The 24,143-nt window shown below is 47.9% G+C and overlaps 1 protein-coding gene across 1 annotated transcript; it reads left to right on the top strand.

Moving 5' to 3' along the window:
- The first annotated feature begins 20,907 nt into the window (after positions 1-20,907).
- Positions 20,908-21,806, top strand: LOC119273292. The gene is made up of 2 exons (XM_037554505.1): positions 20,908-21,272; positions 21,399-21,806. The coding sequence occupies exons 1-2, from the start codon at positions 20,925-20,927 to the stop codon at positions 21,804-21,806; spliced, it is 756 nt and encodes a 251-aa protein (XP_037410402.1). The 5' UTR covers positions 20,908-20,924.
- Positions 21,807-24,143: the final 2,337 nt, after the last annotated feature.

Here is a 24,143-nt window from a genome sequence, read left to right as displayed (position 1 = left end):
CCGCCGCTGGAAACCCTAGCGCGGGAAGCGCTGGCGTCGCCACCGCCGGAGCTCCGCCGAGCGTCGGCCTCGCGCGCAGCCTCTTCTTGCCGCCGCGGATGACCACGGCGCCGGGTGGCGTCGCGCCGGCGCCGTCCCGTGTCGCCGCCGCACCGTCGAAGAAGGTCCCCAATGCGGCACGGACAAAGAAGGGCAAAACATCCGCGAAGAAAAACAAGGCGGCGGACGGCTCTGGCACCATGAAGGCGAGGGGAAAGAAGTTTGCAGGGCGTTCGACGGCCGCGGCGGCTACCGAAGCGCCGGCGAGCTCACTCGTTGAGCCGGCCGCCGACGCGCACCACGTGTTCGACGAAATGCCCCCAAGGTGAAAAAATTTCCAACTTTTCTTTTCTTCTTATTTTTTCAATGCATCATCATCACATATAGATAGCTTATTTGCATTGCTCAAAAACTTTGTAGTCTCAACAATGATGCATACATGTCCACTATGGGTGTTGGGTCCAACAATTCGCATTGGTCTCAAACCAATGACATCCATTTCGAAGACCATGGGTTTGAGGTGGATGAGGAGGGTGAGGGAATTGTCGAGGCGCCGAAAGGAAGAGCGGACAATTACTCAACCAACGATGACAAGTTACTATGCCATACTTATTTGCAAGTGTCGAGGGATCCATCCATTGGAGGTGATCAAAGTAGAGACGCATATTGGGGGCGAATGAAAGAACACTTTGATGCTCACAACTTTGGAGGCGGAAGAGTCGTCTTCGAAAGATGAGGACGAAAACGAAGACGAGGAAGATGAAGATTGATGTGTTTTTCATGTCTTGAACTTTAGTTTGCATTTGAACTTGGTTGGATGAACTTGTGGGCATGATTTTGAACTTGTGGGCATGAACTTTTATCCATCAACTTGTTTGTGTCAAATTTCACATGTTCATTTTTGTCCAAAATATCATATATGCAAAATGCCCGGCGAGTCGCGCGCGCTGTATTTTTACGCTCTGCTGGAGCGGCGCGCGCGCGCTGCGTTATAGCGCGGCTGCTGGAGCCAGCGCAGGCGGGCGCGCAAAACCAGCCGCAGTGCGCGCGGTAAACAGGTTTTTTGCGCGCGGCGCTTAGCGCGGCTGTTGGAGATGCTCTTAGGCTACAGACTTGGGGAGGGGCCCCTCAATTTTGGGGGCCCGGGGCGGCCGCCCCCCCTGCCCCCCCTCAGGGCCGGACCTGTCTCCAACTCCTTGTCTCTTCAACTCTCATAGACGGCGAGCTCAATGACTAGTTGGCAGGGCTAGGCGAGGCTCACGGCTGGCCTAGAGCCCTAGATGCACATCCGGCGGTGAGCTGTCCCCCCTACCCCTCCTTCCTTTCTGTCGGCTTCGACAATTCCTTCACTAATATTAGTAATTGAATAATTTTGTACTCTGATAAGGGTTACATGTGTGGCACGAACACATGTCAACTCCGAACGTTTTTTAAGACAAGTGTGGTGATGAGAGTATGGCGGCTTTAGTTGTCAAGCATGACAACTTTTTTTCGGAAGGCAAGTTTCATTTTTTTCGGATGGCTTCTTTAGTTAAAAAACGTCAGGGCCAGGGTGCTTCATGCCACACGTGTGGCGCTTATCATTTGGGATAATTTATCTGGGCTAGGGATTGATAGACTCATGGATTAAATTAAGGGAATTTTCCGTTGGGGGATGATCATGACTAGAGAAAAAAATGTAATTGTTGGCTTCTAGAAACTACATAATCATAAGTATGTAGGAAGGTGGCAACGTGCAGACCGTGGTAATATTTCTACCTTCTTGTCGCCTCATACAATACATATATTCTTGATTGTATTAGTTTGTTGTCTTTCTGCTGGTAAAAGAGGAAGAAATATTTCCGTCTTTCGGTTTGGTTAACCGCAAACTGAATATTTGATAATATGATTCGGGTAGTTAATGGAAGTAATTTTGTACTATGAACTTGTTACTTTTGGTAGCTCATTTTCTTATTTTCTTGTGTACAAACTGCCTTCAAATTTTGAATTATTAAATTTTAGAGATCATGAGGTTTTTCGTTAATAGAGCAAGCATTGAAAATGTGAATGCTATGCAACCATAAATAGAAGTTGAGCCACAGCCACCACTAATCGTAAGAGCATCTCCAGCCGTGCCCCCAGAAAGGCCTTCCCAGGCGATTTTTTCGCATCGGCGCCGAAAAAACGGTCCAGTCGCGCCCCCAGGAGCCCGATTTTTGCTGGCCTGGGCCGAAATCAGCGCCAGCGGACCCAGGCCGAACCAGGCGCACTGAGGGCGTCCAGGGGCGTCGGAGTGAGTTGTTTTCGCGCGAAGCAGCCGCGGGCCCGCCGAGTCAGCGAGACGGGCACTTCGTCGCCCTCATCGCCTCGATTCCTGCGGGAATCAATGCCAAGGCTGCCGCGCTGCCGCCGCCGGTCAGCCTTGCCATTGCTTCCTCATGGGCGGCGCGTCATGGGGCGGTGCGGCGATGCCTCCCCTCCCGCCACGCGTACACACGGGCGCGGCTATATAAGTTGGTGGCCTCCTCGCCTCTGGCCACACCAGCCCTAGCCGCCGAGCTCTCCCTCTCCCGTGCGCCGCCGCCGAGCCCTCCCTCTCCCTATCCCGTGCACCGCCGCCGAGCGCTCCCTCTCCCTCTCCCGTGCGCCGCCTCCGAGTCCTCCCTCACTCTGACAGCCCCGATGGCCGAACATTTCCCCGACGACGAGGCGGTGGCCAACGGCTTTGGCCGCCGCTCGCTCCGTGAACAGGAGTCATGGCTCCTGTTCGAGGCCAACATCCCGGCGCCGCCGGACATGCGCGCCGGACCGACGGGGTGGAGGCTCAGCAACGGGGGAGTGCCCGTTTCCCTGTTGCCCGACGTCGTGGCGCACGCCCCCTACTTTGCCGCCGAGGTAGAGCTCGTGCGCGCCTCCCTCACCGACGAGCAGCTCGCCCTCCCCCAGTACGCCGCCGACAACCACGTGGCGTGGGCGGCGTACTTCGAGCACCGTCAGGAGCAGAGGTGGGCGTCCATCAACGGGGCGCCGGTGGTGGGCGGCACGAAGAATAGCGAGGGGCGCCACATGTGGTGGGGCGTCTCTGGCACGCTCAAGGGCGTGCTGGCGCACCTTGAGGGCGGCTGAAAGTGCGTTATATCGACTAGAGGGGGGTGAATAGGCGATTTTTATGAAAGTCTTCAAAACATGGAAGTTATGAAGACAAACAGCAGAGATATGCCTATTACTATGCAGCGGAAGGTAGACTACACTAGGCAAGCCATGGTCAAGTATCAACAGAGTGAAAGCACAGTGACAAATAGCTGCAGTGTAATAAGGATCAGGTAGGAAGATGTTATGAAGCCAAACAGATCATACACTCACGTTGTGAAGACAAAAGATAGAACAGACATGCAATGACTTCACAATGAGTAATCAGTAAGAAAAAGAAGTGAAGATGAAACCAGTGACTCGTTGAAGACAATGATGTGTTGGACCAGTTCCAGTTGTTGTGACAACTATACGTCTGGTTAGAGCGGCTAGGTATTTAAACCTTAGGACACACAGTCCCGGACACCCAGTCCTGAACACGCAGCTCAGGACACCAAGTCCTCACCGTATTCTCCTTGAGCTGAGGTCACATAGTCCTCGCCCAATCACTCTGGTAAGTCTTCAAGGTAGACTCCCAAACCTTCACAGACTTTGTTCACTGGCAATCCACAATGTCTCTTGGATGCTCTGAACGCGACGCCTAACCGGCTGGAGGATGCACAGTCCTCAAGTGTAATAAGTCTTCAGATCTCACAGACAAGAAGACTTAAGTGATGCCCAATTCTCGCTGGCTCTGGTGGTTAGGGCTTTTATCCTCACAAGGAATTCTCTCTCAAAGGCTTCGAGGTGGGTTGCTCTCAAACGACAAAAGCCGTACTCTCAATCTGAGCAGCCAACCGTTTATGGTTGTAGGGGGTGGGCTATTTATAGCCACTTGGCAACCCAACCTGATTTGTTTGAAATGACCCTGGGTCACTAAGGAACTGACACGTGTCTCAACGGTCAGATTTCAGACTCACATGGCAACTTTACTTGGGCTACAAGTAAAGCTGACTTGTCCGACTCTGGACAAGATTCGCTCTCATTGTCTTCACTCGAAGACATAGGTTTTTGGTTTAGCCATCACTTCAGTCATTCTGACTGGTTCTCTTGGACCCCACTTAACAGTACGGTGGTTCCTATGACTCAACATAAAAGAAAAAAGAACTACGAAAGATCTAAGTCTTCGAGCTCCATAAGCTTCATATCGTGTCTTCTCTTGTCATAGTCTTCAATATGAATATCTTCATATACCACCTTTGACTTCAATGTCTTCATAAAGTTTTAGGGGTCATCTCTGGTAGTAAAACTGAATCAATGAGGGACTTCTTACCTGTGTTATCCTGCAATTCTCACAAACACATTAGTCCCTCAACTAGGTTTGTCGTCAATACTCCAAAACCAACTAGGGGTGGCACTAGATGCACTTACAATCTCCCCCTTTTTGGTGATTGATGACAAACTAGTTGAAGTTTTCAACGGGGAATATGATGTGTGAAATTGTAAAGGATAAGGAATTGTCTTCATAAGTTGCATGGGCTCCCCCTGAAGATGTGCATATATGTTAATTTGCTTTTGGAATGCAAATGCACATGGCAGGTTGTACTTGTGGAGATCCACTTCAACTTATGATGACAATCCACTATGCATGTAAAAGTATAAGAAGATAATGACATGCATAATGGAAAATGGACGTCTGCAGAATGAGCTAAGTGCGGAATTTATCGTCGCACATGCGGAATTTATCTTCGCAAAACAAGGTGGCAAACAAGTAGCAGACGACCATCTAGTTTAAGTGTTACAACTCATAAGAATCAAATGTAGCAAAAAAAGTTGTAAGCACGAAGCAAAATATAAGGCACCCGCCCATGTGAACCCATTTGAAGACTATCAATCTCATATGCTTCTCCCCCTTTTGTCAGTAATGACCAAAAAGGTTTGAAGACATAGAGCCTCTACTCGTTCTCATGAGGAGTAGGTGAAGTAGCAGGGTTGTTGGTGTTGTTTGGCGGTGCAGAAGGATATGGCGGTGAAGTAGCATTGTCTTCTTCCTCAATAATTCTGGCAGTGACTGTGGCAGCAGAGGAAGAGTACTCAGAGTCTTCAAGGGATAGAGTTCCCAGCAGCACAACCCTTCGAGGTGGTGTGGAGTCAAATTTGAACCTCTCAGTGAAGCCATCCTCTTGAAGATCAGCTTCAGAAAGCATCATCGTTAGCCCTTTCCATGTGCGGCGACAGGTTTCATGGGCAACAAACGCATTCTTGGTGGCAAGATTTCGAGTGCGATTGACATCCACCAAGAGGCTTTTCATCTGACGCTTCAGCCAGTCATGATGCCTATCTTGTTTCTGATGTAGAGCCACAAGAAGCTCTCGGTCGTTGAGAACACGAGTGCGCTTCTTGGGTCTTGAAGCAATGGCACTGTCAGTGGCTTCAGTTGAAGCAGGGTGTGGTGCACGTGTAGTGCCAGCCAAAGGATACACCCGAGAAACTGCTTCAACGCCTTCAACGTTCTGTGAAAAACTCTGATGTTCTGCATTCTGAAGACTTAGTGGTTGCTTGGCAGGCTCAGAATATATGGCTTCAGTAGACGTGTCCACGTCAGGCAAGAAGATCCGATGGTTGCGGGCTGAGGGCTGATACGAGATTGCGGAGTGTAGCTTGATCAGCCGCATGACCCAAGGGGCGTAAAACTTCAAACCAAACAGATCCATGCCTGATGCAGCAAGTTGGCGTATGAAGAAGTCCTGTGCATTGAAGCATTTGCCATGAAGTATATAAAAGACCAAAGTCTTCATTGCACCCTGGAGCTTGGCATTTGGAGAGTGCCCTTTGATAGGCCAGAGAGTCCGCCTGATGATGTGATAGATGGTTCTGGGCAGGTACTCAAGGTCTTCAACAAAGAACTCTGTTGGATATGCAGCATCTTGAGGCAAGGGCTTCATCATGCTGAGCATTTGACTCATATTAGGTTCTGGCCGCTGAAAAATGCTCTCAATAGCTTCAGCATGCAGTTGATAGTCTTGCTCGAAGAGATCGCCAGGAGTGGGCAAGCCAATGAGCTCAATGATGTCAAATGCATTGGCTTCATGATGGACGTTGCCAGTCATCCATTCCAGGATCCAAGTCTTCGGATCTCTGCTGTATCCTTTGATGTGAAGGGTGGCATAGAATTGTAGCAGCAGCTCTTCATTCCAATGCTCTTCATCAGTGACAAACTGCTGCAGACCCACTTGCTTGAAGCAATCCAACGCTTCTTCTAGACAGGGCAGACCAGCTATAGCGTCAACGTCAAGGCGCTTGTGTGGAAAGATGCGACCTTGGTTGTAACGAATGCAAGAGTAGTAGCTTCGCTGAGGATAGCTCCAGGACCGATCAGATGATATCCTTTCCCTTGAGTAGGGGTTCTTGGAGCTATCAAAGAACGTGTTGTCTGCCCTGAAGCCATTGATGTTGAAGGAGCCAGGTGCTGATGCAGGACCTGGAAACCTTGGCAGTCTGGGGATTGGCTTCTGGACCTGAGGCCTGTGCTCAACATGATAGTTGAATTGGGGACCGGCAGCAGACCCAGGAACAGAAGTGGTTGGTTCAGTGGCTTCGCTGTCTTCTGAAGCTTTTGCTGGGGAGGGCTCCACATTAGCTTAGTTGTTGGTTGTGGCAGCCTCAAGATTTTCATCCCCCACTTGACTAGCTGGAGGGTCGGTCACAAGCACGTTCTCGTGGAGAACTGCTTCTTGGTGGAGCAGAGGAGTGGGCTCTTGCGGTACTTCTTCTTCTGCGGCTGATGCAGCCGGAATATCTTCAGCATAGACTTAAGGCCTTCGACCTTTGCGAAGCCTGCGGAACGCAGACGACGCCTGTGGGGTTGGAGTGGGCTGGGCCTCATAGTCTTCTTCCTCTTGAGGGCGATCCGCCCATGAAGCATCCTGTGCAATTGGCGTCAGTGGACGACCAACGCTGATGAGTTCGCTGTGTTCTAACTGAGGAAGAGCTGCATCATCTTCTACATTGTCACGATGACCAATGTCTTCAGCAGCGATGGGATCAGCTGCTGGAATGTCTTCAGCTTCAGGAGCCTCTGTGGAAGCAGGCTCATGAACCGTCAGTTGACGTTCTGCGTCAGGGTGAACCATAGAAATGGGTTCAACTATCAAGGGCTCTGTGGGAGCAGCCCGAGCTTTCTTGGTCTTTCTCTTTTTCTTGTTGGGGGAGGTAGGAGAGGCTTCAGAGCTTTTCCTCTTCCTGGCTTCAGCCTCAGCAGTTCCTGTCTTCTTGAGCTCTGAAGCTGTTGACCGGCTCTTTGGCTTCGAGTCAGTCATTCTTGTTGGGAAGACAATCGGAACTGCTTCTTGCCTTGGTGCATCAGATTCAGCCGTAGCAGGCTTCTTCTTCTTCTTTGCGGCCATCCTAGGGTCGATGCTAGGACGCCCAAGTGTCTTGCGCTTCTCAGCCTCATTATAGGCTTGCACACATCTGTCAGCGAGAGTCTTCATGCGCTCACGCGAACCCTGAGCTTCTGCACGCTTCTTCACAAGGCTTCCTTGAGCTCGTGCATCATTGTCTTGAAGTTCTTCACTTCTTGCACGCTGAGCTTGGCCATATGCTTCTTGAACTGAGCCTTTTCATAGTCAATTTTCTGCTTCAGTTCAACTATGCGCTTGGCAATAGCAAGTTCTGAAGTAATGGCGCCTTGGAAGGCGACACTGAGGCCAATAGGTAGCTGCAGATCTTCAAAGCTGATGTTTGGCGTGTCAAACCACTCGTCAATGAAGTTGTGGATGATGGCGACATCAAAGAGAGGCAGATTATTGAAGATTTCTGCTTCTTCTTTGCTCTTGATTAGCTGCTCAAGAGCGTCATCTGCCAGATCTTCATCACTTGACAGATCAATGGCTTCACTGCGCAGAATGGCAGCAGCTGTGAGCTCTTTGCCAGTGTGAGACAGAGGCATCTTGGCCTTCTGGTGCCTTGAGACGCATGATAAGTCTTCAGACTGCACACTGTCTTCAGGAGGTGCAGTCGCCAATGGCTTCTCCTTTGAGATTTTTGGTGAAGGGGCCGGCTTTGAAGCTTTTGGCTTCTTCAACAGCTTTGGCTTCGGCACTGCAGGCACTGCAGGCGCTTCATCAGACTCAGTGTCAGCTGCAGGCTCATTCACTACAGTCCCTTGAACCAAGATGTAGGTGATGAGGCCTTCAAGGTTGGCATACGGACCGATGACATTGGGTTCTGCTTCTCGTGTGCCATCTGCCCTTGGTGCTGAGGGACCAGGGTTGAAGTCTAACCCAAATTTCTTCTTGTTCTACTTCGCTGAGTTTTGGGCAAACTGGAAGTTGCGCTTGAACAGATTGTCGTCACGACACCAGAGTAGTGACGACGGATGTGCATCATCAGGCTGTGGCCCACGGACCATGCATGGATAGAAGCTTTGGGCAATAGCTTCATCTCTGGACCTGGGTACAAGATTCTTGTATAAGATGTCTCCCCACGGTCTTTTGATGGCACTTTTCTCAGCATACTCTTGGGTTGTGAAGCGGTATTTGAACCATTGTTCTGCCCAATAGCGTCGAATCCATTGGATTCGGGTCTTGCGCTGACCATAATCCTCTTCAGGATCTGTCTTATACATTTCTGCGAGTTCATCAGGCAGATCTTTGGATGTTCCGCCACGACGTTGTCTTCCCCCTTCCTTGCTGCTTTCTCTGAAGCCATAAACTTTAACTTGAAAGGCTTCAAGACGTTCAAAGGCTTCAAAGGCTTTCTCTTGCTGGACCAACAGGAACTGGCTTCAGGAGATTTTATGTGATGTTGTAAGAATTCTGCAAATGAATGCAGACTATGAGAACCAAAGGATTCTCCCACGGACATGTACCTATGACAGCATTAAGGTGTGAGGGAAGGGGAAGAGGTCATATGCATTCTCAGAAGATTTTGAAGATAAATCAGTTTAGAAGACATTGACCTCATCGTGCGAAGACATTTACTCATAGATAAGAAGTTGGTTTCAGATTTGTACGAATCCACAGATCAGTACAAGTGAGGAATCTAACTACTTTGTGAAGCACAAGTGAATATACTAGGCATGTTATGAGATGCAGTTTGAGAGAGATCTAGTTTGTGTGAACAGAAACTGCTTGTGGTAGAAAGTGACGGATCAATAGGATCAATGGTGCTGTAAAAAGGGAGTTTTTTTTACCACACTGAGAACTGCTAGACGGAGTGGGAGATGAGGCCGAGCAGTTCACTAGTCCGTGCCCTAACTTGGCGACGGAGGACACCTACGACGACGGCGGAGAGGACGATGTCCGTGGTCGGCGTGAAGACGGCGTCGGAGAGGCTGCGGCAGCGAAGCGCTTCGTCGCCGGCGTCGTCAAGAGCTAGCGGTGGCGCTAGGGTTCGTGCGAGGGTGGAAGAAGAGATAGTTACCGTTGTGAGTGTGTATTTATAGGCACAGGGGCGGCACTGTGCTATTACACAGGTGCCCCTGGCGATTCGCATCTGAGGAACACGTGGCCAGTTTGTAGAAGTTTGGGGTTTGTTCCACGTCCCACGCACGCCTGGATTGTCGGGTGATCGTTCCTTCTTCTCCGGATTTCATGTGGAGGAATGAGCATTGAACACGGACTTAATGGTTGTCTCTGTATCTTCTGCTGACAAGGACGCAGTGAAGACATTCGACGGTTTCAATAGAATGCATATGACTTGGAGAGATAGAGTTTGAGATAGAAAGCATAGAGAAGTTGGGGTCTGATCACATTCACTTAGTTCAAAAGATTCAACACGAAGACATAGCTATAAGTGAATGCTGTAGAGGACAGAACACTAGCATATATATATATATATATATATATATATATATATATATATATATATATATATATATATAATCAACATAGTGAAGATAATCATGAAAATATGTTGAGTTCGAAGCCAAACCAAATGTGAAGACATTGCAAGGTAACGCCATGAGAGAAACACTTCAAAATAGAACGTTTGGTGGTGGCGTTACCCACCGTATAGGAAGTATTAGACCCAGACACGGCGCACAATTATCGTGGCGCTCCGAAGTCAAATTCCACATTAATGTATTCACACTTAGAATGTATGTCTTCATTGATTGAAGATATACTTCACTTCGTGTGTTGCACATCTAAGTCATCAATATGCATAAGGGTTAGGATGTGTGCCTGATCACAAGACATTTGAGGATTTCAGGATATTTAGCTCACACCGTAACTTGCAAAACCTCTTCTCATCCAAGGGCTTGGTGAAGATATCTGCCAATTGCTCTTCAGTGTTGACGTGTATGATATCAATGTCTTCCTTCACAACATGATCTCTGAGAAAGTGATGACGAATTTCAATGTGCTTTCTCTTCGAGTGCTGAACTGGGTTGTTGACAATCTTGATGGCGCTTTCGTTGTCGCAGTAAAGTGGCACTTGCTTCAGATGAATGCCATAGTCCTTGAGTGTTTGCTTCATCCACAGAAGCTGAGCGCAGCAAGATCCAGCAGCAATGTATTCAGATTCAGCAGTGGAGGGAGATACACAGTTTTGCTTCTTTGAAGACCAACATACAAGTGATCGTCCCAGAAAGTGACATGTGCCTGATGTAGACTTGCGATCAACTTTGTCACCAGCATAATCAGCATTCGAGAATCCAACCAAATCAAACTCTGAGCCCTTTGGATACCATAATCCTAGAGTTGGGGTGTGAGCCAAATATCAAAGAATTCGCTTCACAGCTAAGTGATGCGACTCCTTTGGTGCCGCTTGAAATCGAGCACACATGCAAACACTAAGCATAATATCTGGCCTAGATGCACATAGATAAAGTAAAGAACCAATCATGGAGCGGTATACCTTTTGATCGAACTCTTTACCATTGTCGTCAGGACCCAGATGATGTTTGGCTGACATTGGTGTTGTGAAGCCTTTGCAGTCTTGCATACCAAACTTCTTCAGGCAATCTTTGAGATACTTCTCTTGAGATATGAAGATGTCATTGTGTTGTTGTCATATATGAAGACCAAGAAAGAACTTCAGCTCCCCCATCATGGACATCTGATATTGCTCTTGCATCATGTATCCAAATTCATCACTGTATTTTTGATTAGTGCAACCGAAGATAATGTCATCAACATATATTTGGCACACAAACAGTTCACCATCATATGTCTTCGTGAAAAGAGTGGGATCTAGGGAACCAGGTATGAAGCCTTTGCTCTTCAGGAAGTATTTGAGTGTGTCATACCAGGCCCTAGGGGCTTGTTTGAGGCCATACAGTGCCTTGTTGAGCTTGTATACCATGTCAGGATGTTTTGGATTTTCAAAGCCAGGCGGTTGTGCAACATACACTTCTTCTTCAATCTTGCCATTGAGAAAGGCACTCTTCACATCCATTTGATATAGAAGTATGTTATGATGATTTGCATAGGCCAGCAGTATGCGTATGGCTTCAAGCCTAGCCACAGGAGCAAATGTTTCATCGAAGTCAATGCCTTCCACTTGAGTATATCCTTGAGCAACGAGACGAGCTTTGTTTCTGACAATTTGACCATGCTCATCTTGCTTGTTGCGATATATCCATTTGGTGCCTATTATGTTGTGCTTCCGTGGATCAGGACGCTTAACTAGTTCCCATACATTATTCAGCTCAAACTGTTGAAACTCTTCTTGCATAGCTTGAATCCATTCAGGTTCCATGAAGGCTTCTTCAACTTTCTTGGGTTATGATATTGAGACAAATGCGAAGTGCCCACAGAAATTTGCTAGCTGAGTTGCCCTTGAATGAGTGAGTGGACCAGGTGCATTGATGCTATCAATTATTCTTTCAATCTGCGCTTCATTGGCAACGCGAGGATGTACAGGGCGAAGACTTTGCTCTTGCTATTCATTGTCGTTGTTGGAAGGAATATCTTCAGGCTGAGCATTGTCTTCATGTTGATCAGGTGCTGAAATGATAAGTTCTTCTTCAGGATGAGCTTCAGAAGGTATAATCTCCCCAGTTCTCATTAGCTTAATTGATTCACTGGATGGAACTTCATCTAGCACACTTGGCAGCTGCTCTCTTTGTGAGCCGTTGGTCTCATCGAACCGCACATCCACTGTTTCAACCACTTTGTAATGAAAGAGGTTGAAGACTCTGTAGGAGTGCGAATCCTTTCCATATCCAAGCATAAAACCCTCATGTGCTTTTGGTGCAAATTTTGAGGTGTGTTGTGGGTCCTTGATCCAGCACCTTGCGCCAAATACTCTGAAGTAACTGACATTTGGCTTTTTGCCAGTAAGGAGTTCATAAGATGTCTTGTTCAGTAGCTTGTGAAGATAAACACGATTGATTGTATGGCATGCAATATCAATGGCTTCGGGCCAGAATTTTCTTGGGGTCTTGTATTCATCTAGCATCGTTCTGGCCATCTCAATTAGTGTTCTGTTCTTGCGTTCGACGACGCCATTTTGCTGTGGCGTGTACGGGGCTGAGAATTCATGTGTGATGCCCAAGGTATCAAGATATGTATCAAGGATAGTGTTCTTGAATTCAGTGCCATTGTCACTTCTGATGTGCTTTATCTTGGCGCCAAAATTGTTCATAGCATGATTGGCGAAGCTTCTGAAGACATCCTGCACTTCAGTCTTGTAAAGGATTATGTGCACCCAAGTATATCTAGAATAATCATCAACAATAATGAAGCCATAGAGGCAAGCAGAAGTAGTTAGAGTTGAGTAATGAGTGGGACCGAAAAGATCCATGTGAAGCAGTTCGAAGGGTTGAGTAGTAGTCACGATTGTCTTCGAGGGATGTTTGGCCCTCGTCATTTTCCCTGCTTCACAGGCACCGCATAAGTGGTCTTTCTTGAACTTGACGCCCTCGATGCCTATGACATGCTTCTTCTTCGCAAGGGTGTGGAGGTTCCTCATGCCAGCATGTCCAAGCCTCCGATGCCATAGCCAGCATTCTGAAGCCTTTGCTAGAAGACATACTGCAAGCTGTGGCCCTGCTGAGAAATCTACCACGTACAAATCATCTTTTCTATACCCTTCAAACACTAGAGACTTGTCAGATTCCATTAGTACAAGGCAACGATATTTTCCAAACATTACAATCATGTTCAAATCGCAAAGCATTGAGACAGACATTAAGTTGAAGCCAAGGGATTCAACAAGCATGACTTTATCCATGTGTTGATCCCTTGAGATTGCAACTCTACCTAGACCCAATACCTTACTTTTACCAGTGTCAGCAAATGTGATGTGGCTCTTGTCGGATGGACGTAAGGTTGAGTCCATAAGAAGACTTCTTTTGCCAGTCATGTGATTTGTACACCCACTGTCAATAATCCATTCTGAAGACGCTGGTGTCGTACCCTACAGTGCAGTTAGGGGGATAGGCTTCAACAAGAGCATTGTGAAGCAAAAACATTTGACGAACCAGTGGGTTATGAAAGCTTAGATCCAGGTTAGGACTAATAGGGAGAGTAGCAAGCGATTCAGGTACGAAGTACATAGTAAGACCATTTGGGCATTTGATCTTGCACCCTACAAGATGTTTAAGATCTCCAGCAATAGCGTCAGACGATTTTGATTTTCTGCTGGAGACCTTTCCCTGCAAAAGATAGTTAAGCCTTCTTAACCACCCACATCTTCAAGGGTGGCTTAGAAGCAATAAGTCTAAGTGCAGCATCTGAGAATTTTGGCTTTGAAGCCTTAGCAAACAGTCTTGCAGGTGGACAATAGTACTCATAAGAATAAGCAGAATAGTTTTTGGTCTTATGAACATGGCGGTTTGATGAACCGCTCTCATATTCATATGCCTGAGTATGGTTTCCCTGCAAAACATTTGTGTTAGTGCGACTCAGGTGAGTCCTCTGTTTGTATGAAGCATTTGGACAGTATGAAGCCTTTGGTCTGAGGTTTGTCTTCTTCAAGTGAGGTGTCATGAAGACATTCACAGGAAGATTTTCCAGACACCTTTTCGGAACCCAGATCTTCTTCATAGGCGGTCCATTCCTGCAGTTAGTACCAATGTACCTGGCAAACACTTCACCATTCTGGTTCTTGAACAATATATAGTTTGCATCAAAGGATTCATCAATGATAATGGGGTTAGCACAAGTGAAGCCAGTTAGATTGGATGGATCTGCTGAAGGTTCCTTTGCAGCAACCCACATGGTTTTGGGGTACTGCTCAGGTTTCCAGTAAGAGCCATCTGCATTCATTTTCCTTACGAACCCTACACCCTCTTTCCTAGGGTTTCGGTTCAGAATCTGCTTTTTCAGGACATCACATAGCGTTTGATGCCCTTTAAGGATTTTGTACATCCCTGTTTCAAGCAATGTCTTCAACCTAGCATTCTCATCAGCAATAGCGGTGGTATCCTCAACAGAGGGGTTAGTTACCGCATCAACAGTTGAAGATATTGCAACAGCAGTAGCAGTAGAACATTCAGCAACAGAAGTAGCATTATCACGCTCAATGCATTTAAGACATGGTGGTTCAAATCCTTCCTGAGCGGGACTGGTCTGTTTGGCGCGAAGTGACTCGTTTTCCGTTTGAAGATCTTCATGAACCGCTCTCAATTTCTCAAGATCTTGCTTCCTTTGAAGATAATCATAGGAAAGCTTTTCATGAGTTGTTGAGAGAGTTTCATGACGATTTTCAAGTTCCTGATACTTAACGTGAAGATTTTTTATGTCTTCAATTAAGGATTCAGATCGAGTCATTTCAGCACCCAACAGATCATCGCTTCTATCTAACAGTTTTTGAATATGTTCCATAGCTTTCTATTGTTCAGTTGCAATTTTAGCAAGTGTTTTGTAGCTAGGTTTTGAAACACAATCAGAGTCATCGTCACTAGATGTTTTATAATGAGTAGTGCGTGTGTTTACCTTGGCACCGCGTGCCATGAAGCAGTAGGTAGAAGCGGAGTAGTCCTTGTCATTTGCATCGGTGTCGGTGATGAAGTCATTGTCTTCAATGTTGAAGATAGACTTGGCAACGTATGCTGTAGCCAGACTTGCGACGCCTGAGTCGGATTCCTCTTCAGACTCCACCTCCGCCTCCTCAGAAGCAGACTCCTCCTCTGAATCCATTTCCTTGCCAATAAACGCACGTGCCTTGCCAGATGAGCTCTTCTTGTGTGATGAAGACTTTGAGGAAGACTTGGAAGAAGACTTTGAGTATTTATTCTTCTTCTTCTTCTTGTCGCCAGAGTCATATTCCTTGCTCTTCTTCTTCTTTTTGTTCTCATTGTCCCACTGTGGACACTCAGAGATGAAGTGGCCAAGTTTCTTGCACTTGTGACATGTTTTCTTCTTGTAGTCATGAGCAGGAGCTTCATCATTCCTTGAACTTGATCGGGAAGACTTTCTGAAACCTTTCTTCTTCGTGAATTTTTGGAACTTCTTGACAAGCATAGCAAGTTCCCTTCCAATGTCTTCAGGATCATCAGAACTGCTATCAGATTCTTCTTCAGATGAGGAGACAGCTTTTGCCTTCAAGGCACGACTTCGCCCATAGTTTGGACCGTAGATATCTCTTTTCTCCAAAAGCTGAAACTCATGTGTGTTGAGCCTCTCAAGTATGTCAGACGGATCGAGTGTCTTGAAATCAGGACGTTCTTGGATCATCAGGGCCAGGATGTCAAACGAACTATCAAGTGATCTCAGCAGCGTCTTGACGACTTCGTATTTGGTAATCTCAGTGGCGCCGAGGGCTTGAAGCTCATTTGTGATGTCAGTGAGTCGGTCAAATGTGTGCTGGACATTCTCATTGTCATTTCGCTTGAAGCGGTTGAAGAGGTTGCGAAGGACACTGATTCTTTGATCTCTCTGGGTTGAGATGCCTTCATTGACCTTGGAGAGCCAGTCCCAGACCAGCTTGGATGTCTTCAAAGCACTCACACGGCCATACTGTCCTTTGGTCAGATGACCACAGATGATGTTCTTGGCAGTAGAGTCCAGTTGAACGAATTTCTTGACATCAGCAGCAGTGACACCTTCTCCAGCCTTGGGAACGCCGTTCTCGACGACATACCATAGGTCGACGTCAATGGCTTCAAGATGCATACGCATCTTATTCTTCCAGCAGGGATATTCAGTTCCATCGAAGACAGGGCACGCAGCGGAGACTTTAATTATCCCTGCAGTCGACATAGCTAAAACTCCAGGTGGTTAAACCGAATCACACAGAACAAGGGAGCACCTTGCTCTGACACCAATTGAAAGTGCGTTACATCGACTAGAGGGGGGTGAATAGGCGATTTTTATGAAAGTATTCAAAACGTGGAAGTTATGAAGACAAACAGCAGAGATATGCCTATTACTATGCAGCGGAAGGTAGACTACACTAGGCAAGCCATGGTCAAGTATCAACGGAGTGAAAGCACAGTGACAAATAGCTGCAGTGTAATAAGGATCAGGTAGGAAGATGTTATGAAGCCAAACAGATCATACACTCACGTTGTGAAGACAAAAGATAGAACAGACATGCAATGACTTCACAATGAGTAATCAGTAAGAAAAAGAAGTGAAGATGAAACCAGTGACTCGTTGAAGACAATGATGTGTTGGACAAGTTCCAGTTGCTGTGACAACTGTACGTCTGGTTGGAGCGGCTAGGTATTTAAACCTTAGGACACATAGTCCCGGACACCCAGTCCTGAACACGCAGCTCAGGACACCAAGTCCTCACCGTATTCTCCTTAAGCTGAGGTCACATAGTCCTCGCCCAATCACTCTGGTAAGTCTTCAAGGTAGACTCCCAAACCTTCACAGACTTCATTCACTGGCAATCCACAATGTCTCTTGGATGCTCTGAACGCGACGCCTAACCGGCTGGAGGATGCACAGTCCTCAAGTGTAATAAGTCTTCAGATCTCACAGACAAGAAGACTTAAGTGATGCCCAATTCTCTCTGGCTCTGGTGGTTAGGGCTTTTATCCTCACAAGGAATTCTCTCTCAAAGGCTTCGAGGTGGGTTGCTCTCAAACGACAAAAGCCGTACTCTCAATCTGAGCAGCCAACCGTTTATGGTTGTAGGGGGTGGGCTAGTTATAGCCACTTGGCAACCCGACCTGATTTGTCCGAAATGACCCTGGGTCACTAAGGAACTGACACGTGTCTCAACGGTCAGATTTCAGACTCACATGGCAACTTTACTTGGGCTACAAGTAAAGCTGACTTGTCCGACTCTGGACAAGATTCGCTCTCATTGTCTTCACTCGAAGACATAGGTTTTTGGTTTAGGCATCACTTCAGTCATTCTGACTGGTTCTCTTGGACCCCACTTAACAGTACGGTGGTTCCTATGACTCAACATAAAAGAAAAGAGAACTACGAAAGATCTAAGTCTTCGAGCTCCATAAGCTTCATATCGTGTCTTCTCTTGTCATAGTCTTCAATATGAATATCTTCATATACCACCTTTGACTTCAATGTCTTCATAAAGTTTTAGGGGTCATCTCTGGTAGTAAAACCGAATCAATGAGGGACTTCTTACATGTGTTATCCTGCAATTCTCACAAACACATTAGTCCCTCAACTAGGTTTGTCGTCAATACTCCAAAACCAACTAGGGGTGGCACTAGATGCACTTACAGCGGCAACAACCTGCCGCTGGCATACCCTCCCCTGGCCCACCGCCGACGCGCCGGGCAATGGATGCCCAGGAGGTTCGGCTCCTCCTCGCACTCCTCCTCACGGTCTTCTTCACTCCTCCGGCTCTCTGGCACTGCTCGGCGTCAAGGCCGAGCCCGCGGCGGAGACGCCGCTCGGCCGGCGCACTCGCAGCGTCGGCATCGTCATCAACGAGGGCGGCCGGCGCGCCTCCTCGTCGGTCCTCCGCGCTTCGTCAAGCCAAAGACGGAGCCGGGTCTCCCCGCCATGAAGACGGAACACGGCGACGTGGAGCTCGACGACGAGGCGGCCCTGAAATGGGCGCGCAAGGACTACCTGAAGATGGAGAGGGAGCGCCAGTGCGCCGCCATGCGGCGCTTCGATTCACCGTGTTCTTTGTCTGCCTAATTTGGCTCTCATCCTCTTTTGTGGTATTCACAGTGTTTGTTTTTTATATTCAAAGGGTTGTGCATCTTTGTAAGAGGATTATCAACCCCAGTGACAATTGTGAAAACTATATCATTCAAAGCTTGGTATTCTTTGCTGTTATTGTTCCTAATTTGAACGGGACTTATGTCTACCTAGGAAGTTCTAGTAGAGTTACCTTCAAATGATCTGTCATGTGAAATAAATTGAATATTAGTAAATCTGTTACTAAGACAAAGACATTGTGTTGTTTTTCATAAATTTTCTGAACTGTCTTGGAGGAAGCAGGCAGGAAATACTGATGAAGCGCAGTCATTGACACTTCGGCATGAGCCGAGGGCTCTCAGACCATCTCGCCGCCGCTGGAACTGATCTTCTTACATTTAGTGCTCTTGAACAGCGACTGATTGATTTCCTGTACTATAAATACAAATATATGTGATACACTACTTTCCTAGACTGCAACGTCAAGGCACTGGTTACTATGGTGCTTGTCTTGGTCATCCACACGCACCAGATACAGAACATAAGAGTCAAGACTTGCAGGTTTGCCCTACGCTCACACCCACAGTATGTTTGTTGAAATACTCTAGAGATAGCTGCAACAAGGATGTAGGACTATGCATTAATTGCAGTTTCCGAATAACAAACGAGATTGCCAAAAAATATTTTGAGGCTTCATTGCTCCAAAATCAGGAAATTCGTTCACCGCACAAACATGGTGTCTCAGTCATCGGCTGCCGATGCCATCAAGATTTCTTCATATCTCTGTGGCATGTTTTTCATCATGCTCTCCTGTTTTGTATTGCATCTGGTTCATGTTTGTTATCCTTCCTTGTTTTTCCTTGTACAGGAGACAACCAAATACATGTTGTCAAAGCAGCTTGATTCATCTTTGTTCTCCTTCCTTGCTTTGCCTTGTAGATGAGACAACCAAATAGATGTTGTCATAGCTAGGAGAGGAGGAGGTGTCTGCGTTGCTGCAGCATTAGGAAGAGCATCACGGCTTCGAAGGTCACACCCTGACGGTGCCTGCCCTGCCACACGATACACACATGCTGGTATGTCATCTTCCTTTCCATACACCGGCACGTACAGATAGATGAGCTGCGCTCTCCCTTCCAAAGGGACGACAGTTCCTCTTTCTGAATCAGATGAATATAGATATTGCATATTTACTAAAAAGGGATACTAGATATTTTGGATTAAAAAAATTAATTATCTGACCAACTTCTTGTACTTGCAAGTTACAACTCTAGGTCAATGTGGAGGAGGAAACTGACCTGAAACATCCTATTTCCTTAAGGTACAAATGGCTCCCTCCCGTGGATGACAAGGATGAAGATCGCTGTCGTCACGACCAAGGGCCTTGCCTTTCTCCACGATGCCAACATCTTGCTCTACTCGGCAAGTCGCACATAACTTCAGACTTTCTGCTAAGAAAAGTAGCAGTTTTCAAATGTCTCTCATTTTGGAACTGTAGTGATGGTTACTGAAAAATGGGGTCGAACAGTACTTCACACCTCTTATGCTGAAATTACAACACAAATGAAAAATAATTTGATCATGAATCTTAATTTCAAATCTCTACCTTTTGACCAGTTGAACGATCCAAGATGCCATGCTTCTGAACTTAGCTAGCCCGACTGGAACTCTAAATATTCTTGGATGAATGCCAAACCCAAGAAATCTTATATTGTCCTAGCCTCACCGTCCAGTTTATCAAGATACATTTTGCCGTGATGGTCACATAATTGTCCGGTGAGATATAAACCTTCATGTGTACTTTGTCTATCTGTATTTGAGAATGAATCCACTTCCTAAACAAGAGTGCTTTGAAGTATTTTACTCTAGCAGCTATCTGTAAGCCAAAGTGAATTTCCAATGAACAAGGATCTAATTTATTTCCATCCTTCCTCCGTGGTCTGGGCTGCAGGGTCAGTTTGAGCCTCCTTGAGCTCGACGTGATCAGGGCAGTGCTCTACACGCTTGCCGACGCGGTGGCAGTCGAGGTGGTGGTCGTCAAGGTCGACTCGACGGCCAGGGTAGCAGGAGGAGCGGATGTGAAAAAGCGATGGTCGTCGAGGTCGACTTTACCTACTAAATGCATCTACCTTTCGCCAGTGCTAACCATTGTTTTGAAGCATCTTTCTTCTTTGTAATCATTCATTTAGGCTGCAAGGCTGTTGTTTCTCTGTTCATATAAGCTTATCCATATATACCATGCTCCTGTGATCATGTCTTTGCTCACCTGATGTATTTTATGAATATGCACCGCCAGCAATGCATTTTTACTGCTGTAACTTTTTTTTATAAGATGATACTGTCACTTCTACTGGATTGCTCTGCTTTCTAGAGATCAATAAGTTATATAAATTCAGCAATACTTGCATGCACACGTGCTTCCCACAGAACAATAAACAATTCAAAAGAACACCACACAGTGACGCCTCAGCAAGCAGCAGCAAGATTGGTGCGCTCAGTCGCGCAGAGGAGGCGCGCCCCAGCCACTAGTAGTAGGGAATTACTACCTCCGTCCGGGTTTTTAGGTCCCCTCAGTGCCGCACGCTCGTACCACATTTACAGGGCCGCTCCCTCGGGCGCCATGCAAAAAGTGAAGGCGCTGCGTCTTCCCAAAACGCAATCAATTCAAAGCTGCTGGCGTACAGCTTGCATGCAGATGGGCTATTACTAATACTACTCCACCCCGCAATACTAGTACTCCACCCCGCAGAAGCACGAACAGACGCGAGCGCGACCAACACGCCGCGGCCACCCACGCGACAGCTTGCGAGCATGCCGCCGCGACCGAAGACGGAGAAAACGGGGCTTCGCCGCCGCCGGCGAGAGGATGCGCTGCATCACGTCGTCCATACTGCGGCGGAGGTAGGCGTGGACGACGTGGCGCTGGCGCAGCACGCCGTCGAGGTCGATCCTAACGCGGAGACCCAGGCGGGGCGGGGCTTGGATGCGCCGCCGCCCGACCTCGTCGTTGGTGGGCACGCAGAGCTCGGCGTCGACGATGGGGCGCTCGTCGAGCATGGCGTCGAGGTCGATCCTGACGCGGAGACCCAGGCGGAGCTCGGCTTGGAGGTGCCAGCGCACGCAGAGCTCGTCGTTGGTGATGCGACTCGGGGTACTCAGGTAAGTGTTCATGGTTTATTTATGCTTGTCATGTTGATGCATGCTAGCCGGTGCAGTTCGGACGCCCATGGTATTTTTCCCCGGCCAACATGGCGTGATTTGTTCTTACAACATGGCTTCGCGCAGGGCATGGGTCCGGACCTTGGCGCGCTGCTGCACAAGGTGGAGGCTCTCATGAACGACGTTGATGCGCTTGTCGACGCGGTCGCGGCGTTCGTCGACCGGGTCGCGGGTATGAACGGCATGGAGGAGGAGGATGGCTTCGCTGCGTTGCTTGACGCGGTCGTGGAGTTCGTCGGCCGGGTCGCGCGTGTCCGTGCCATGAAGGAGCGCTTCGCTCGGCCAAGATCGACAGGGTCTGTGGGCAATGGCTTTCCTCGGCCAAGATGGATGTTGGCCTTGGATGAAGAAGAAGTGATAATAACACCTGAAATGCTAGGTTGGTGCACGCGCCCTGGTCTTGATGCAATGATGAACTATATGAAGAGGCGGCTGGAAGCAATTGGAAAGAAAAAACAAAAGGAAGAGATGTGAAACAGGATGGTAGCATGAGAGTTGACCTGTTTTAAGTTTGATGATTTTGCATGTAAGACTGAATATTTGCATGCATCTGCATGTTGGACTTTTCGCATGAATGATGGAAGCTTGGTTTGCCGTCCGAAGTATTTAAATTTAACTGTGTTTTAAGTTTAATGATGTTGCAAGTAAGAATGAACATCTGCGTGCAGTTGCATGTTTTAAACTCTTGCATGCCATAACATAAAATAGAGTTACATTAAACCAAAAGAGACGATTGCATTACACATTGCAATACATTCAAATCTGCTCGGAATTGACATACTCAAGCGCCATAGCTACAACCTCGGGCTCGCATGGTAGCCTACGCGTGCGGATCCCCCTCCTCTCAAAAGACCTCTTTTTTAGGTGAGGAAGATCATAGTCTATGGAGCCCTTGTGCCTTAGTATTTCCCGCATGACAGCCTGATGGGTAAGGAACACACGGTTGGACTTGTTTGCATCATGCTCATCCCATGTCTCATCCACTTTCGTGAGAATCTCATGAAGATTTTGTGGCATTTTCTTTTCAAATACGGACTGAAGAGAGTTGAAGATGCCAAGGTCTAACCCATTAGTATCCGGAGAATTAGGCGGCTGCATCACGACCCTAATGTCCCAACCACCTTCATGAGCTGCTGCAAGAACTGCCGGATCATCAGGTCGAACATGTGTCTTTGCGTTGTCCTGTTGGATGAAGATTGGCTTCCATCGATCCTCTTGCGGCCACTTCTCCTTGATTGCCGGCAACACCTTATTGATCAAATATTCCCGACTCTTATCCATGCCGACCGTGGTGCATGGCTTGAGCTCCATAGTTCCCCTAGGCCTGTTCGGGCTTCTCCTTTGCGCCGGCTTCCATTCAACATAGGGCCAAATTCCAATTTTTCCATCAAAAGTACAATTGCCTTGCATATCGAATCTTGGCCTAGCAACAGCGGCAAGAAACATGATCTTCTCGATGTGTCCCTTGTTTTTGGCGTGCCTCACGGGGTTCGGCTCGTTAATGCCCAAATAAATTCCTTGGCTTCTCCTTGTGCGATAAAACCATTTTTCATCAATGTGGATGACGTTGTATGAATCCTTGAAGATAGGGTTCTCCGGCATACTAGCAGGTTCTAGGTTTGAAATGCAATACATGATACGAGCTTTCTTGTTTTCCTCCGTTAGCAAAGGCTTAAGCTCATTGGTGTGTTTGCGTAACTCATGCTCCTTCAACAGCTTGTGAACGGTGGTCTTCGACATGTTCATTGCACCGGCAACATCTCGAATCGTCGTGCGGTGTCTCGGAGGGATGGCCACTAGAGCAACAGAGTCTAGCGTAATGCGCTTTCTACCAACTCTACCCGGCTTCCTGTTGATAACCGCATTCACACCACCACCTCGCCTACCATTATTCCATACCCGCCGAAGAACCCTTGCCGGCACTTTCATTCGAGCTGACAATTCTCTAGTCACCCCATGTTTCAACGGACCACGACCATTCATCTCCAAAATGGCTGTGTAGAACGAACGCTTATCGTCGTCGGTGTAAAATGCCCGCCTCTTCTTATTGGCCATGACATCTGGAACAACCATAACAGTAGCCTTTTGTTAATCATGTGCAATCTTCAGTTATGAATAAAACACAAAATATTTAATCTAGAAAATAAGAAACACCTTATGAAAGCAGCACATAATGCAAACCTACTTAGATCAATGCCGGTGTCGTGGCCGTCGGCTGCGTCGTTTCCCTGATCACCCATGTCTTGAGTGTCTCCTGTGCCATTCTCTTCATCACCGCTGGCTGCTGCATCGTCCTCGCCAAAGACATGGCCGTGGCCGTCATTCGCGTCCATGTCTTGATGACCACCGACGTCGTGGCCAAACGCACTTCCGCTGTTTGCTCCGGCGCGCCCGCCATCATGCGCCCTGAACGCACCGCCGTCGTGCGCGCCGAGAGCATCACTGTCGTGCGCCCTGAACGCACCGCCGTCGTGCGCCCTGAACACACCGCCGTCGTGCACGCCGAGAGCATCACCGTCGTGCGCCCTGAACGCACCGCCGTCGTGCGCCCTGAACACACCGCCGTTGTGCACGCCGAGAGCATCACTGTCGTGCGCCCTGAACGCACCGCCGTCGTGCGCCCTGAACGCACCGCCGTCGTGCGAGCCGAGAGCATCACCGTCGTGCGCCCTGAACGCACCGCCGTCGTGCGCCCTGAACGCACCGCCGTCGTGCGAGCCGAGAGCATCACCGTCGTGCGCCCTGAACGCACCGCCGTCGTGCGCGCCGAGAGCATCACCGTCGTGCGCCCTGAACGCACCGCCGTCGTGC

This window comes from Triticum dicoccoides, chromosome 3A (genome assembly GCF_002162155.2).
Source record: "Triticum dicoccoides isolate Atlit2015 ecotype Zavitan chromosome 3A, WEW_v2.0, whole genome shotgun sequence".
Classification (NCBI taxonomy): domain Eukaryota; kingdom Viridiplantae; phylum Streptophyta; class Magnoliopsida; order Poales; family Poaceae; genus Triticum; species Triticum dicoccoides.
The sequence above is the reverse complement of the archived record's forward strand: the minus strand, read 5'-3'. Positions and strand labels throughout refer to the sequence as shown.